We start from the raw sequence: 17230 nt of genomic DNA, 5'->3' as shown, positions 1-17230 counted from the left end.
TCTTTTGCGTAGTAATTATATCCAGCATTACCTTGGTAGATTTTTCTGCCTCTGTTAGGGGTCGTATTTTATATGAAGGAGTAATGTCTTTAAATAACTCCATCAGAGAGACGATCACCAGCTTTCGAACAGTAACAGCCACGTCAGGATCCTGTTCCATGAGCATGGAACGTAATTCTTTCAATTTTTTAATCTGTCAAAGAAATAACTTACAAGGCTAGAGAAATGACAAGATAATTGTGAACAAACGACAACAACCTCACATCTGGCACAATAAGCAGAATTCACACAGTGGCTCATAGCCTAGTTCAGACACATACAACTATAGACACTGCTCACGTTAACAACAGATAAATCACTAAAGCTGTAAATTCATCATATTTTTGTTAAATAAGCAGTTAGAAAAAATATACCTTAAAAAGTTTAAATTTATTAATCTACCTATTTTTAGAAATTCTTTTTTTATTGGGTTTTCTTTTTTGTTTTTTTTAATGATGCTACTTTTTTTAATTGAAGTATGGTTGATCTACAATGTTTCAAGTGTACAGCAAAGTGATTCAGTTATACTTATATACATTCTTTTTCAGACTCTTTTCCATTATAGGTTATTATAAGATACTGAATAGTTCCCTATGCTATACAGTAGGTCCTTGTTGTTTATCTATTTAATATATAGTAATCTATATCTGTTAATCCCAAATTTCTAATTTATCCCTCCCCCACCCCTTTCCCCTTTGGTAACCATAAGTTTGTTTTCTATGTCTGTGAGTCTATTTCTGTTCTTAAAATAAGGTCATTTGCATCATTTTTTGAGATTCCACACATAAGTGACATCATATGATATTTGCCTTTCTCTGACTCACTTTACTTAATGTGATAATCTCTAGGTCCATTCATATTGCTGCAAATGGCATTGAGTTTTCTTAAAACATGTGTGTCCTATTTCCCTAAAAACACTTTTTGAAATATATTAAAATGTTACATACATCAATCAATCACCTATATATGAACTAACCAGGAATTAATTAACTTTAGCTTCAACTAGACTTACGTAAAGATCATTCGTATTACGTGATGAAGAAGTGAAGAACTGGTTTCAACAAATGTCTCTGACTGGATGAACTACCACTGCCTGCTGGAGTGCTATGTTGAGAAAGAATGCTCTGGTTGGTCAGCAATGTTTGCCGTATAGTGGTAAGAGGACAAATATGCCACCACCTATCTACAACCCTAACTTGTATGAAACAAGCATGAAGATTCAGAGTTAGAAGACCTGGGTTCCAAACTAATAGCTGTAAAAATCTAAGACAGGGGCCTCCCTGGTGGTGCAGTGGTTAAGAATCCACCTGCCAATGCAGGGGACACGGGTTTGAGCCCTGGTCTGGGAAGATCCCACATGCCTTGGAGCAACGAAGCCCAAGCACCACAAATATTGAGCCTGTGTACCACAACTACTGAACCTGAGTGCCACAACTACTGAAGCCCAAGCACCTAGAACCTGTGCTCCACAACAAGAGAAGCCACCACAATGAGAAGCCCATGTACCACAAAGGAGGGAAAAGTAGCCTCCTATCACCATAACTAGAGGAAGCCCACATACAGCAACGAAGACCCAACACAGCCAATAAAAATAAATAAAATTTAAAAATAAAAACATACACTACCAAGTGTAAAACAGAGAGCTAGTGGGAAGCAACTGCATAACACAGGGAGATCAACTCGATGATTGTGATGACCTAGAGGAGTGGGATAGGAAGGGTGGGAGGGAGGCTCAAGAGGGAGGAGTTACGGAGACATGTATAAATACAGCTGATTTACTGTTGTACAGTGAAAACTGGCACAACAGTGTAAAACTATTATACTCCAATAAAGAACAAAAGAAAAAAAAATAAGTGATACAGAAGAATAAACCGTTTTCACAGGACCAGAAAAAACAACAAAAAAAACAAAACCCCAACATTTTCCACTTACAAGTATTCCTGAACTAATCTCATTGACTTCTGTGTAGCACATTCCTTAATAACTCTATAGGTCAGTCAAGCAATTTGCATATTGGTTCCTCCTCATTAGTACTATTAATTTTTATACTTACCACTTTCAGAGTTATAACATTGAGTTCAATATCTTCATTTAGAGGTGAAGAAAATAAGACTCAGAATGTTTAAGTAACTTTTCTAAGATCACAGAAGAAATGAAGTTCAGATTTGGATTAGGCTAAGGTTCTGTGTACTCTCTTATTTATTCTCAGTTACCACATTTTGTTAATGCTCTTCCTTTCTGTGTTTTCTTATAGCTAACAAGAGAATCTTAAGAGAGTAGACTGTTACACCATATAATATGAAGAGCCTAAGGAAATTATACTTACATTACTTTCTGGATCTGATAATATGGCAGATGCCAAGGCTGCAATATGCATTTTCTTCTCCTGCAGTTTCTTCTTCCTCTCAATTAAATGTTCTTCTAATGTCAGCTCTTTAATGGGCTCTTCAGTGATCTCTAAAACAGATTAGGTTTCCCCTCTTAGGCACTTCTTTATTTACACATACCCAAGAACCATAATTAATAAAATAATTTTCTTGTGGTAACATATAATCATAATGATAGTTAACTTTTATCAAGCACTTGCCATGGGCCAAGATTACTACATATCATCCTCTCGACCATCACATAAGGCAAGTACTATCATTAGCCCCATTTTGTGGATAAACTGAGGCAAAGAGAAAGTAACTTGCCTAACCTCATATCCCTGGCAGAAATGGGATTCAAACCCAGGCAGCCTGACTTAGGAGCTCATATTCTTAACTACTGTACTAATAAACTCACAATAATTCACACTAATTTAGGGAAAGAGCAATCTGATTAGGTTTTCAAACAAGTACAGAACATGCTCCTTTGTTTTCAACTCTATACAGTTCTCTGAACTACACAAAATACATCTACCTTAAGAAATTCACAAGGAACTAGATTTTATAAACACACAACATAATCTGTAATGAGCCAATGAAGGATGCCTAAAAACAGTTAAACAGTTGACCTGTAATCTCATTTACATTAATAAGATTTGCTAAGAGAAAGTAAAATTTAACCAGCTTGTTTTATCAGAAATTCCAAACCAATATAGTTTCAAATAATAAAATATGTCCTTTCAGTTTAACTTTGATTAGAACTGTTCTAGCTATTAGAACCCACATGCAGTTACATAAAACAGACATACATAAAGTATAACTGCTCTAAGAAAGAACCAAAATGATTTTGTACCACAGAATCATTTTTTAATAACTTAAGCTAAAAAGTTAATAGTTATTCATAGGCTGGTCCTTCACTTATAATTAAAAAGAACAGTAACAATTTATAAGACTCTTCATGCATGCCTAGACATCACAAACACAACTGCACAAAATTTTCCATAATAAAAGCAACAAAGAATCTGATTACACAAGGTGAGACTTTCAAAATGTGGGAAAATGTTCAAAATGCACATTCCAGATTTTATCTAAAATTAATTCACTATTAAGTAAAAAAAAAAATGCAATTCTCAACTAACAATTTAGTAACTAGAAAGACACATCCCATTACCTTCCTCAGGTTCCATCTCTTCTTGGTCCTCTTCATCTTGGTTACTGTCAGTAACTATGTAGAAAATATGCATATCAGAAATGTGATAATATATGTAAGTGGTAAAACCACAAGGAAAACCAGGGGAAGTGATTACCATAAAATTCAGGAAAATAGTTACTTTTGTTAGGAGGGAGAAATTAGGCAGGTAGGGGAGCACAAGGGAAGTTTCTGGGTGCTGGCAGTATTTCTTTCTTGCCCAGATGGTAGTATTATGGGTATATTTTTTGCGATAGACCACATAACTTCACAACTTTGATTTCTAGACTTTTGTGTATGTGTTTTATTTTACAAAAAACACACGCAAGAAAAAAGAAGGCTAAAAAAGATGTCTAATATGTTTCTAATTTTAGAAACAACAGAATACAATACTCTGAAAAGAATCACCTTAACCTTGTGGCTTCAGCTGTACTCATGGTGCAATGGGCACCTGAGATAATCATATGTATTTCTGGCCAAAATCATCAAGTTTGCTCTATGACGAACGGTAGCTACCCCCTTTTGAAGATATGTGTAAAAGTCAAAATAAAATAAATTCTGAATAAAAAAACTTTGAATGTGATATTATTAAAGGACTAAAATTTTAACTAACACACAGGCTGATCAGATTTACCTGGTTTCTCTCTGGTCTGTGGGATTATGCCACTTTTATCTTTGATAGGAAGTAAGTGAATCAGTTCTTTCTCAGGTGCAGTTTGCAGGGTTCTTGGTATCTTTTCATATTTATCTATAACACGCTCATGCTTCCGTTTCTTGGCATGAACAGGCTGGCTGCAAGAAAAAAAAATTAGTTTTAATATATTTAAAAAAAGAACCTAGAGATCTATCATTTTAAAAGTACAGAGAAATAAACCACTAACCAAACCTTTAATAGGCATATAGATATTAGCACCTAGACTGGGAACATGGCAGGCATTCGTATAGTAAATGAATAAAGGAATTGTAGGGCCTACCATAATGACTCAAACTATGGCTACATTTAGTTTTCTCTTTAAAGGTAAAATAAAGGTGAAAGTTACAGCAGATTTTTTTTTTTTTTTAAGAATATTCCACAGAGCCAAGGGTGATATCATGCTATTTTACTTTTCCCCAAACTTTCAGAACATAGGATGGACTCTGGACTTAAAAGTATCTAAGTTTAAATTTTAGATCCACTACTTGTGACTACAGGAAAGCATTAGCTTCTACTCTGTTAAAGGGAATAATAACTACCTAATAGGGTAAAAAGGACTGAGACATGGGTAACATGGCCATAAAGAACCTGGGACTGTTCTGCCTCAAACAGAGAACAGCATACTTCACCCATTCACTCCACTTCACTATTCAGACTCAAAAGAAATAGATATACACTAAATAAAATCAGCCTGTTTTATTTATGAACTAACTGTATTTAGGAAACAGACTGAATAGGGTATACTCTTTGTAAACACTGTGTTCAGAGATGAGCAGCATCTTGCACTAACCACTTAAATTAAAATTCAGAACCAAGTTTTCAACACTGAAAGGATGGGAAGTATTACCTAGAAGAAAGATCTCTCGTTAGAAAAGATGCTCTTTGTCCTAAATCCTTCATTAATTGTAAGTCATCTTCATCCATCATATCTAAAGGAAGAGCTTCCTCCTCTTCTTCCTCTTCCCTCTCAATCCGTTTACCTGTTCCAACAACAACAACAAAATCAGAAACAAGTATTAGAAATGTAGAACCCTGCATTTTTGTGTCTACCATAGGAAAAGCTTATGCTTTACCAACACCTTAGCGCAGTGTTTCTAAATGGGAGCACTACTGACATATTGGGCAGGACAATTCTTTGTTGTACTGAGGTGTCCTGGCCTAGGCAAAATGCTAGCATCTCTGACACCTGAAATCTAAATGCCAGGAGCATTCTTAGGCCACTCTAAGAACCAAAAAATGTGTCCACACATTCTGCAATGTTTTCAGAGCATGTGAGGATCAATCAATGACTTAGCCCCTTAGCTCTATCTAATTGCCAAAGACTTTCACTTCCATTCCACTTCAGCCACCTCCTCCATGGGCCACATTCCAAAACTTGGTGCTGACTCCATTCTCTGATCAGAACCTTTTGTCCTTCTAGCTTTCATTCAGTTACTTCCACTACTACACTTCTTGACCAAATATACAGCCCTTCAATTAACCCTTTGGCCACTCTACTTTCTATCTACCAATGTGTTCTCTTTACTCTGTAGGTTGCATGGTTATCACTTCAAACACCCTCCAGTCAATATCCTCAACTACTTTCCCTTCTATATTTCAGGCACTCACATCAAACAAAACTCCAATTACAGATCATTCTAACCTCTTTCTCAGTCCCTCACTCCCTTTCTTTGTCTTTCTCTTTTTTAGTAAAAAATGAATGTCCACTAAGTGCCAAGCCGTTGTTCTAAGTGCTGAGGATCCAACCATGAACAAGACAATCTTAGCATCTTTCCTAATGGAACTTATAATTGTTTCTGACTCCACTAACACTCCTAAATACTGCTATGTGAACATACACACTGCACAGATGAGCCTGCCAATTCTCAAAACTGGCAGCAATTAGTTTATTTCCTTGGTCAACTTTCTCTCTTCCCAAGAGTACCTTTTCAAATCTCTCACCATCATCACACGTCTAACCCCATCACCTACATCACTTCATAATCATGAGAGGACCTAGCTTCCTATGTCCCTAAGAAAAGCTATACGCTAGAAACTTCTTCAGTTTCTCACGATGAACTCAACAGCATTTGCATCCATCTTTTCCTTTTTCCTTCTCTTAACACTGGAAGAGGTACCACTCCTCCTGTGCCCTGGATCCCCAAAACTCTTGCCTTGTTCTACCATCGAAGCCCTCTCTCTCCTACATCTTCAACCTCTCCAATCTATTAACTTCTTCAACTTAACACTTTAAGACGGTCATGTCATTTTCCAGCAGGCAACTCATCAATATCTTGCCAAAATTTAAAATACATTCTAAACTGGTTAAATTTACCTATAAGAGAAAAATACGCAGATGCTAAAAAAAAAAATTTGAATGAAGAAGTGATGATAACTGTATCATTTGCTGCATAGATCTTGTAGATCACATAGCTAGAATATGGCTCTCCCTCAGTCTTAACAGTTGTATGGTATTATGCACATTTATTTCATTTATTTTAACAATTCCTTGTTAATTGACATTTTGATTATTTTCAGTTTTTGATCGTGGGTTTTTGGGGGTTTTTTTTTGTTTGTTTTTCTATTATTACAGTGGTTGCAACAAATATGCTTGGGCACATATACTCTTGGAAAATTTTTTCAAATAATCATAGGATGAATTCTTAGCAGTGGGATTGTTGGGTGAAAGGAAAGTTCCATTTCTTTTTTTTTAATTCTTGTGATAGTTCACATATGAGTTTATGAGTACATACATGTTTTTTTCCTTTTTGCTCAACTGGTGTAAGTTTATCTTACATGTGGTGATAGCCTATAATTTCAAGTGGGTGAACGCTCTAATACACACTACTTTTCATCTTGTTTTTTAAAATTAAAAACTTATTTTATAGACTATTTCATAACATAAAGAGTTTCCTTCTTTCTTGAGACACACTCCTTTTGATTTCTAAAACACTGTACAGTTAAAGTTTTCTTCCTAATTCTCTGGCTCCTCCTCAAATCACATTACAGGTTCCTCTACTCATTTCTTAAATGCTGGGGTTCCTTAAAATTCTGTTTCATGTTACACAGTCTCCGTGGTAATATTACCCAAGCCTAAGGCTTCGATTACCATCTATATGCTGATAATTTCCAAAACTATTCTCTCTAACCCAGATCTTTCACTTGAACCTTATACTCTTATATTCAACTGCCTGAGAGACTTCATTTACATGCTCAACATGTAAGAATGAAGAAATCTTTTGCTTTTATTTTTAAAATATGATTACTAACACATCATGATTTTTAAATTCTGAAATTTAGATAGATCTTTAAAAACATCTAACTCAACCAACGCATTTTTCTTAATAGATGAAGTACCTGCCGATTAAGTGAGAGACTAAGGCCACACTGCTAGTAAGTAACAAAATCAAGAGAAAAGCTCAAGTTTCCTGACTTCCAGTCCCATGACCTTTTTCACATCACTATAACATGCTACCAAGGGATCAAACTAAATAGGTCAGGATAAGAGAATGAGATGGGCATGGGAAAAATGAATAGTCAGATACAGCCAAATAATGAATACCCCAGTAACGTAGAAAAACTGGTCCGACTCAAAATCATCATATTCTTTACCTGTTTTGAGTACTTGGGAGTTTTTGAACAGGTTGACAAAAGAATCACCATGACAATTTATGGCTCATTTTCACTTCAAGTTTCCAAGTGAAAAGAAAGCCAGAAATTTAGAAAACTAAGTGAAATTTGGCAACACTGTGAAGAATGCACCAGAGAAAAGCAACGTTCTTACCTTAGCTAACTGCCAGTGCATGGGAAACTGGCAGCACTGGTATGCCCAACAATTATTTACATGGCTACTCTGAGACTGTTTTCCCAAGTATGTATTGTATCTTCAGATCTGCTTTCTAGACAAACTAAAAGCAGACGCTAGCTCTTTCTCACTGTGAATACTGTATTGAAATGTTTTCTCATAGTGATTGTGATAAAGCACATAGGACTACTGATCCTTACCTACTCTTAGGAAGACCTGAGAAAAGAGGAGTGATTACTAGAAAGCAAAGTTATTCCATGAAGAACATATTAGAACAAATCAATGGAAACTGGAGTACATGAATGCTTTCATAATTACCTGGTCGTTTTTCCTTTGGGTCCTCCAATGGAATAGGTTTCTTAGACACAGCATCTTTTACAGCTTGCCTTAGTTTCCTCTGTTCTTTTCGATACTTCTTGAGAGTGCTTTGTTGTTTAAATTGTTTGTTTTTTAGCTTGTTTTCAAGTTTGACTTTACTAGTTTTCAACAACTTCCGAAAGCTTGGGACCTGTTTTTTATTTCTTCTCTAGAAAACAACAGAAGAAGCACTGCATACCCAGAAATTTAAATTACTTTACTTCTAAAATCAGGTTAAAGAGAATTAATTATAAAAATTTCATGAGATTAATTCCACAATTTTAATGTCTCACAGCCATGGGTCTTGGAAATAACAGCTAAAACCACACTATGGCATTAATCCTATTGCATGGCACTAGATCATCAGTATTCAACGGGAAGGTCTTTCTGTGACCAGAATCCACAGCTTCTCAAAGGGGGCTAAGACTCAAAAAAAAAGGTGAAGAACCACTGAGCCAGTGGTAAATGATTATTCACGGCTAGCTTAACACCTGTAGTTTAGCATACTAAGAGCAAAATGCTGGCTGTCTTCAGCAATAACTGACATTTACATATCGCTTTACTGTTTACAAAGTGCTCTTAACGTATTACCTCCAACAGCCTAGTTAAGTAGCGATTGCTGTCATCCTCATATTACTGACGAAGCTACAGCTTAAAGAGATTATGGTGATTTGTCAAAGGCCCTTAAATTTAGGAAAGCAAAAGTGAATTCGGGTATGTGGATTACAACTCTCTTGCTGGTGACTTGTCACTCAGAAATTACTTGCTTTTCTATCTCCTTACTCTCTGGGGGAAAAAATGGACTTATCTCAGGTCCCAGGACTCATAAACTCATTGAAGGCAGGACCCTGCTTCTCATCTGTAAAATACCGGATTCGAAAGATAGTCTTGAAGAACCCTTCAAGTCTGACATCCTACGTGTGAACTCAAGATTCCGTGGTAGTCTCACCGCGGCCCCCTGAAGCCAAGCGCGCACAGTGGGTGATGAAGGAGGAGCCAGGTCTAAGGGCGGAGGAGCTGACAGCGCTTAGCGTCAGGAGGGAGACCCTAATCTAGGCCACAACCCCCCATACAAGGGCGAGAACTGCCGATAGGCTACACCAGGCAGCGACTCCGTGTGCCAAAAGGGCCCTAAGCCGCGGGGACCCGGCTTCTGCGGACACTTACGGCCTTCATCCTTAAGTCTGCAGGCAACCCCGGCCCGACAAATCCACCAGAGTCAGGGTTAATCCAAGAATCGCGAAGAGGAAACACACGTGGGAAACCAGCAACACCGCGCAAGCCGGAAGCAGCCGCTAGCCCCTCCCCATCCTCCACCGCCGGAAATGGGGGCGGGACTTCCGCAGGCAGGTGCGGGCGCGCGCCCTCTCGCGGCGACGTTCTCACAGCCCCGGGCCGGCGGCTCCCTGGCGTGCACGCGCCTGGGCACACAGTGAACCTTGGATCGCCAGAGGTGGGTGGTCCCGGGGCGGGGAGCGGGGGGGGGGGGGGTCAATTTGCAGGGTCTCGGAATCTTTGACTCCTGCCCTGTTTCCTTGAAATTCTTCTGGAAATCGGGCTTCTCCTCTTAGAACAAGAGGACTTGATTTTTTCAATCACCTTCCCGCATTTTGTACCTCTCCTCGTGTTTAGCTTGTTGCAGGATGTAGTTCGTCTCGTCCTTCTGGTATAGATACTGATATTTGTAGTCAGCTTTCCTCCCGTAAAGCCGTGAGGACAGAGAAGAGCTTATTCCTTCTGTGTAGTACCCTCCCCTCGCCTGGCCCTCGACAGCCTCTCTGGGCACGTTTGTGGAATGGCTAATGATTTCTCATGACATTCTGTCACTCAAAAAGCTATGATTCTGTTTCTTGTTTGTTTTAATTTTTTTTTTATTTTGAGACAATTGTGGATTTCCATGCAATTATAAAAAATAATAGAGCGATCCCATATATCCTTAACCCAGTTTCTCCCAAAGGTAGCATCTTGCAAAACTATGATATCACAACCAGGATATTGAAAAGTCTATGATTCTTAATGTTTTATTTTGAAATACTTTTTGCATTAATTTTACCCACTGTCTGATAAAGAGTTTTGTCAGTGAGATTCATCTGCATTTCAGTATTTTACCACCATTACTTTTCTGTAAATTGTACTGTCTGCTTAGTAATTCCGCGAAGGTCATTAGTTTTAACAGGAAGGTTTATGAATTGCAAGAATATGTTTTTCAAAATGATTGTCACTCAAAGACTTTTTTTCATGAATAAATTTTAAAATTCCACTTCAGATTATTTTTTTTAAGTCTGTGATTCTGAGCACACCCCTGACAGAGTCTGGCCTAGCAGTCCTGAACCAGAGGGGAAAAGCCAGCAGAAGCTCGAAAGAATCCGAGTTCCCTAGTGGGTCTTACAGGACTGAGATGCAGCCTGCCAATTTCTGGATCCCTCTTCCAAGACCAAGAATCGCATTCTATCCAGAAATCTTCTTTCTCTCCCTTCCAATTTCCCCATTGCTCTCTCTTCTTTACACACACTCTCAGAAACAGCAGAACCTGTCCCACTGGAGTATTACTTCATCAAACAAATTGAAAATATTAGCCTGTGCTCTTCCCAAGTGTCTGAATTCCTTCCCAAACATAACAGCATATCTGTGGTCACTCCCATTCTTTCATCCTTCCATCCAGTCTCTCCAAGGGTGAGGCATACCCATTTCAGTTCAAAACCAACTTATGCCAGCTTCATCCAGACTCCACGTATCACTAATTATCCCTTCTCTCCTGTATTCTGTTGTTCTTTTTTCTTTTCTTAGAATTTATGTCAATGGGTCATTCATTTATTCAGTCATTCACAAGGTTAGTTCATTCTTTTAGAAGCAGTAGAGTCCTAGTTTACATTTTTCATATATTTAAATGAATTAATTACTGAGAGAACAGCCAGAGAATATAAAATTCAGCCTGGTGTAATGGCAAATGTGGAAGCAAAACATGACAGTTCTTTCTTTAAAACTGTCTAGGGTTTTTGATATGCATACCCAAGGTGCATAGGAGCTATTTGTGAAAAAACAGACGTTTCTCCTGCTGCCTAAGACAGGTATTTGTTGCTTTACTCTACTCGGGTATTGCCATTTGTTCTCCTGTGTTCTTTCCCTCCCTAATTGTTCTTTCCCCTTGGCCAATAAATATATTCAAACTCTTCCATTCTTAATTTTTTTCCTAATGACTCTATCTCCTTTTTTTTATAAATTTATTTATTTATTTTATTGGCTGTGTTGGGTCTGTTTTGCTGTGCACGGGCTTTCTTTTTAGTTGCAGTGAGTGGGGGCTACTCTTTGTTGTGGTGCGCGGGCTCCTCATTGCCATGGCTTCTCTTGTTGCGGAGCACGGGCTCTAGGCATGTGGGCTTCAGTAGTTGTAGCACATAGGCTCAATAGTTGTGGCTCACAGGCTCTGAAGCGCAGGCTGAATAGTTGTGGCGCACGGGCTTAGTTGCTCCGAGGCATGTGGGATCTTCCTGGAGCAGGGATCAAACCTGTGTCCCCTGCGTTGGCAGGCAGATTCTCAACCACTGTGCCACCTAGGAAGCCCCTCCATCTCCTTTCAATTGCTGTTTTATTGTCCTCCTTCCCTGTTTGTCTTTACTTAAAAAACAAACAACAAAACTAGTTTTCTCCTGGTATCTCCACTTCCTTTTCTCTATTATTACAGCCTAAGACTGTGCTAGCTTTTTTAAGAATTAAGTCATACTCTTGGCCCATTTTAAGTTTATAATCAACTGAAAATCTCTGGATCATTTTTAAGCAGTTGTTGCCAAGCTAAATCTCTCCCATCTTGATTTTTGAGCAATCTATTATTTAAATGCAAACTTAACAAATGGAAGTTTACATGATTCCTACTAATGTAATCTTCTAGTTTCTCAGTTATGTCATCCCCAGCTTTGTGTCAATTCCCATTCACTGAAATCACTGCTAAGCTCAGTTTGGGCCCTAGATCCTCTTGGATCACCCATAGCTTTCTTGGACATTTGTGCTAAGAGGGATCACTGGGTTACCCCAAGCTAGCTTCACAGGGGTTGTACCTAGAGATTCCTGTGAGCCCTTTTGAGTCTCTACCCATAACATTCCACTGAAATTGCTCTCATTAAGATCACCAAGAACCTCCAAGTTGTATTTTTTAAGTGTGCACTGAATTACATCATTTCTTTTTTCTTTTTTAACCTCACTAGATATTTCTGCTGCATTTTTCCTTTCTCACATTAGAATTTTGACTCCCTTGGCTCCCTTAACAGCCTCTTCCCCAGGTTCTCCTCCTGCTTCCATTCTTTCTTCCTCCTGCCTCTTCAACGTAGGTGTTTCAGGGTTCCACTCTTGACCCACTTTTCTACTTCTCTTTTTGTTCTACTTGCTCTTCTGGTGTGATCTCTACCTAATGCAAAGAGATTCCTAAATCTTTCATTCAGTTTATACCTCTCCTTCAAGCCTCAGTCTCGTAGCCATCTACCTCCTGGACATCTCCAGGAGATAACCACGGAACTTCAGATCACCATGTTCAAAGCCAAACTGTATTTTTCACTTCCAACATTCCCTATTTCATTCATTTACCCACAGCCAGAATCCTGATATTCCAGAGATCTTTAGAAACAAGCCAGGGATTTCTTGGCCATTCACCATATTACAATTCTTCTGTTTTATATAAATAAACTGGTTTGAAAATTGTCACTAAATGGACATAGTACAATAAGGCTTCAGATGTTCCTGTCCCACAAGACAATTTATATGTTATAAGAGACCTTGAAGAAACTAAAAGCACATAGTAGATCCAAAGTAGATGCTTCATATTTCCTTATGAAAAATTAGTAACTGATATCAGATTATAAACATAAATCTCCAAAATCCCAACAGCAAGAATTTGAAAATATATGTCATTCCTCTACCTTAATCAACCTTAGTCAATGCTAAAATATAGTTGAGGAATATACATATATATATACACACACATCTATCTATCTATATATATATATTTGAGAAAGATAATTATGCATGACCAAATAGTTATTAATAAGAGATCGCATAGGTGCTTAAAAAAAAAAGATAAAAGAAAGCTGCTTTGGAGGAAAGGGCTGAGCAATGTATATTTAAGTGGACCCTTGTAGAAATAATAAAGTTCAGATAGGTGGGACAAGGTTTTCTAAGCAAGACCACACAGATAATACAAATAATTTATATTGTGGCTCATCAGGAAATTAGGCTAAAATAGTTAATAACAATAATTATAACTAATGGTTACTTACTCAATTTACAATTAATTGTTAACCAAAACCTAAATAATAGCAAAAATAAAATAATGTAGCAGATGTTGTTGTTGTCATCCCATTGACATCCTCTCAGCACATCCATTCATGCCAGAAAAAAATCCTCTTCAAGGGCTTGCAACTTTTCATCTGAGGAGTCTTTCTCAACCCCTGCAGGGCAGGCCAGAAGTGCCAAGGAATTTTCACCTCTGAGAGCAGCCTTCAACCAATGACAAATGGAAGCTGTAAGATAAATACATATACCAACTGTGATAGGCTGAAAAATGTCCTCTGAAGATATCAGGCCCTGAAACTGGTGAATTTTATGTTATAGAGCCAAAGGTATGATTAAGGATCTTGAGATGGGCAGATTATTCTGGACTGTCTGCATGGGCCCTAAATGCAATCATGTGTTCTCATAAGAGCTAGGCAGAGAGAGATTTCACACAGACAGAAGAGGAGGAGGCATTTGTGGCCGCAGAGGCAGAGAGCGTAGTGATGTTGCCACAAGTCAAGGAGTGCCAGCAGCCACAAAAAGGGGGAAGAGGCCAAGAGCAGACTCTCCCCTAGAGCCTCTGGAGGGAGCGTGGCCCTGCTGGCTACCTGATTCCAGGGATACTGATTTCGGACTTCTGGCCTCTAGACCTGTGAGAGAATAAGTTTCTGTTGTTTTCAGCCACCAAATTTGTGGTGATTTGTTACAATGGCCATAGAACACTAATATACCAATATTTATACTAATAAGTACACCAGTGTCCTCTCTCCCCAGAAGAAGGACAACTCTGAGGCATCTTCCACACTGTCTCCAGGAGTCTACAAAACGGTTGTGTCCCACCTACCCATCAGCCCACTCTGTTACTGGCCTTCTCCTCCCAGGCTCCCCACTCTGTCAGTGGTTCTAGGTCTCTCCTTCAAGATGAACCACATACTCTCAAATCCTTGTGTTTTAGTTTCCTGGAGCTGCTGTAACAAAGTACCATAAATGGTGTGGCTTAAAACAACAGAAATTTATTCTCTCACCGTTCTGGAGGCCAGAAGTTGGAAATAGTGCAGTTGGTTCCTCTTCAGGGCTCTGAGGAGAAGTCTATTCCATGCTTCTCTCCTAGCTTCTGGTGATGGCTGGCAGTCCATGGCATTCTTTAATGTGTAAATGCATCACTCCAATCTCTGCTTCCATCTTTACATAGCATTCTCCCTCTGTCTCTCTCTTCATGTGGCCGTCTTCCCCTCACATAAGAACACTAGTTATATTGGATCAAGAACCCACTCTGATGACCATATCGCAACTTGATTACATCTGCAAAGAACCTATTTCCAAATAAGGTCACATTTATAGGTACTGGGGATGCAAATTTTAACATCTTTTGTGGGGCATACAATTCAACTCATAGCACCTTGACTCTGGGTCAAATACAGGGAAACCCAACATAAGACAATTACTGCCTATTAAGCACTTTTTATATTTCCCTAAGTATAATTATTTTATTTTATCCTCAATAATCTTATGAGATAAATATTGGTTCCATTTTAAAGTTAATAAATATGAGGATTAGTATAGTATAGTCAAGTCTGTGTTATATCAGGTGGGAAATGTACTAAGATTCCAGTCCCACCAGTGGGAGTGGTTTTCAGCAAAAGAGATCAAATACCTTAAGCTTTTTTTCCCTAATCTGCTATATTATAGATCAGGAAACAATTAAAGAAGGATTTTCCTAGGGTTATGATATATGTCCTTTTATATTTAAGACTTTTGTTGATAAATTAAACATCTAAGACCTCTTTCCTCTTTCTTTACTTGCATTTGCTATTCAGAGTCACTCTATTTATTCATTGCTTTCCAAAATCTCTGGGGAAGGGGAGGTAGATTCCGTGCACAAAGTCATGTCCAGTTTCTGATAACCCCTCTGGCAGCAATAGTTGCTCACTCTCCTCTCTGTACCAGACTCTGCTAGGAGCTCTGTGAAGCAGTGTTGTGTAAAACAAGGACGCATTGTCTCCGCCTCTATTCTAAAGCTGCTGGGAAGTATGCTGAGTAGGAAAGAGACTATAGAATGAAACTAACTCTAAGGTGTCATGTATATTGTTTTCACACAGTGCTGCCCCTGCTTATTCTAACATTCTCTACTCCATCTATCACCAAAGGTCAAGTCCTTCCTCTGGTTTGGAAATACTTCCACTTACGGGCTTATCCGCATACACTCCAAAGACCTGCTTGGGTGGCATTTATGCTCCTGATTGCTTTCCTTTATTTTCCAAACTGGTGCTGCTAATTTTAACTAAAATCCTCTCAGGTGAATAAATGGGTACCTAAGTGAAATAAGTGGATATTATGAATAGATTGATGCGAGGTCTGGATTATCCAAATATCTCCTCCAACATCTGTTACACCAGAAAGAAGATAAAAATCTGACCCTAAGAAATCCCTCTCTTGGGCCCATTAGGAGCAAAAGGATTTTTTAATATTCTGTATAGGACTTTTTAATATCTAGAAGGGGAATGGTTGGATTCTGGAGGTGGCAAAAATGGGAAGTGGAGGAGCGGAAGGAGGTAAGTGAAAGAGGCTCCAAAACAGCTAGGTTTTGAACATAAGACGTGTATATCATAACATGATGATAATTTCAGTAGGCGTATGAGTTATCTATTTCTGCTTGACAAATCACCCTAAAAGTTAACAACTTAAAACAATAATAAACATTTATTATTTCATACAGTGTCTGTGGGTCTGGAGTTTAGGAATGGCTTAGCAGGATAGTTCTGGTGCTGGAAGGTGCAGCCTAGCCGTTGGTCAAGGCTGCAGTCATCTGAAGACTTTACTGAGGCTCAAGGATTAAATTCTAAGATGGCTCACTCATATGGCTCTTGGCAAGAAGCATCAGTTCCTTACTGGCTGTGGCAGGAAGCTTCAGTTTCTCACTATATGGACCTCTCCATAGGGCTGCTTGAGTGTTTTCATGACACAGCAACTGGCTTCCCCCAGAGCAGGTTATCCAAGAGAGAGCAAGGGGAAAATTCTAATGCCTTCTAAGATCTAGTCTTGGAAGTCATCACCTTTTTTTTTTTTTGGCCACACCATGAGGTTTGTAGGATCTTAGTTCTCTGACCAGGGATTGAACCTGCACCCTCAGCAATGAAAGCATGGAGTTCTAACCACTCAGCTGCCAGGGAGTTCCCAGAATTCACTTTTCTGAAGAGAAAATGTCAAAGAATTTGTGGATATATTTTAAAAACATCAGTTTTGGCTTCAGTGAACATTTATTGAGCATCTTTACTGGGACCTGAGTAGGCACTGGAATTCAAACACAAGTTATTATCACCCAAGGCTAAAGAAATCAGAATTTTTATATAGATAGACAAGAGACAATTTTAGAATACAGGATATTACATGATCATGATAAGTTTAAAGCTGAATGGACATGTAGGTGAGATTTAAATCATGACAGCATGAGGGACTGATTTTCTACTGAGCGGACAACAAAGGTTATTTTGTAACCTGTGTGACTGCCAATTCATAAAACCTTGTAGGACCTGAACTGAGAA

The 17230-nt window shown here is 38.5% G+C and overlaps 1 protein-coding gene across 2 annotated transcripts in view; it reads right to left on the bottom strand.

The window, feature by feature from the left end:
- Positions 1 to 9720, bottom strand: part of NOC3L (NOC3 like DNA replication regulator) — a 30047-nt gene extending 20327 nt beyond the window's left edge. Inside the window, exons 1-7 of one of the 2 annotated variants that reach the window (XR_009053854.1) lie at positions 9597 to 9716; positions 8391 to 8598; positions 5136 to 5268; positions 4229 to 4386; positions 3577 to 3630; positions 2366 to 2496; positions 32 to 193 (exon numbers count right to left, since the gene is read on the bottom strand). Coding sequence is in view for 1 of the 2 variants with exons in the window: in XM_057735970.1 (XP_057591953.1) it covers positions 32 to 193; positions 2366 to 2496; positions 3577 to 3630; positions 4229 to 4386; positions 5136 to 5268; positions 8391 to 8598; positions 9597 to 9605 (855 nt within the window). In the remaining variant the exon portion in view is untranslated. Of the gene's footprint in view, positions 1 to 31; positions 194 to 2365; positions 2497 to 3576; positions 3631 to 4228; positions 4387 to 5135; positions 5269 to 8390; positions 8599 to 9596 lie in introns of both variants that reach the window. The other variant, XM_057735970.1, reaches the window with a different exon arrangement.
- Positions 9721 to 17230: the final 7510 nt, after the last annotated feature.

This window comes from Hippopotamus amphibius, chromosome 5 (assembly GCF_030028045.1).
Source record: "Hippopotamus amphibius kiboko isolate mHipAmp2 chromosome 5, mHipAmp2.hap2, whole genome shotgun sequence".
In the NCBI taxonomy this organism is placed as follows: domain Eukaryota; kingdom Metazoa; phylum Chordata; class Mammalia; order Artiodactyla; family Hippopotamidae; genus Hippopotamus; species Hippopotamus amphibius.
Note: the sequence above shows the minus strand (reverse complement) of the source record. Positions and strands in the feature narration are given on the sequence as shown.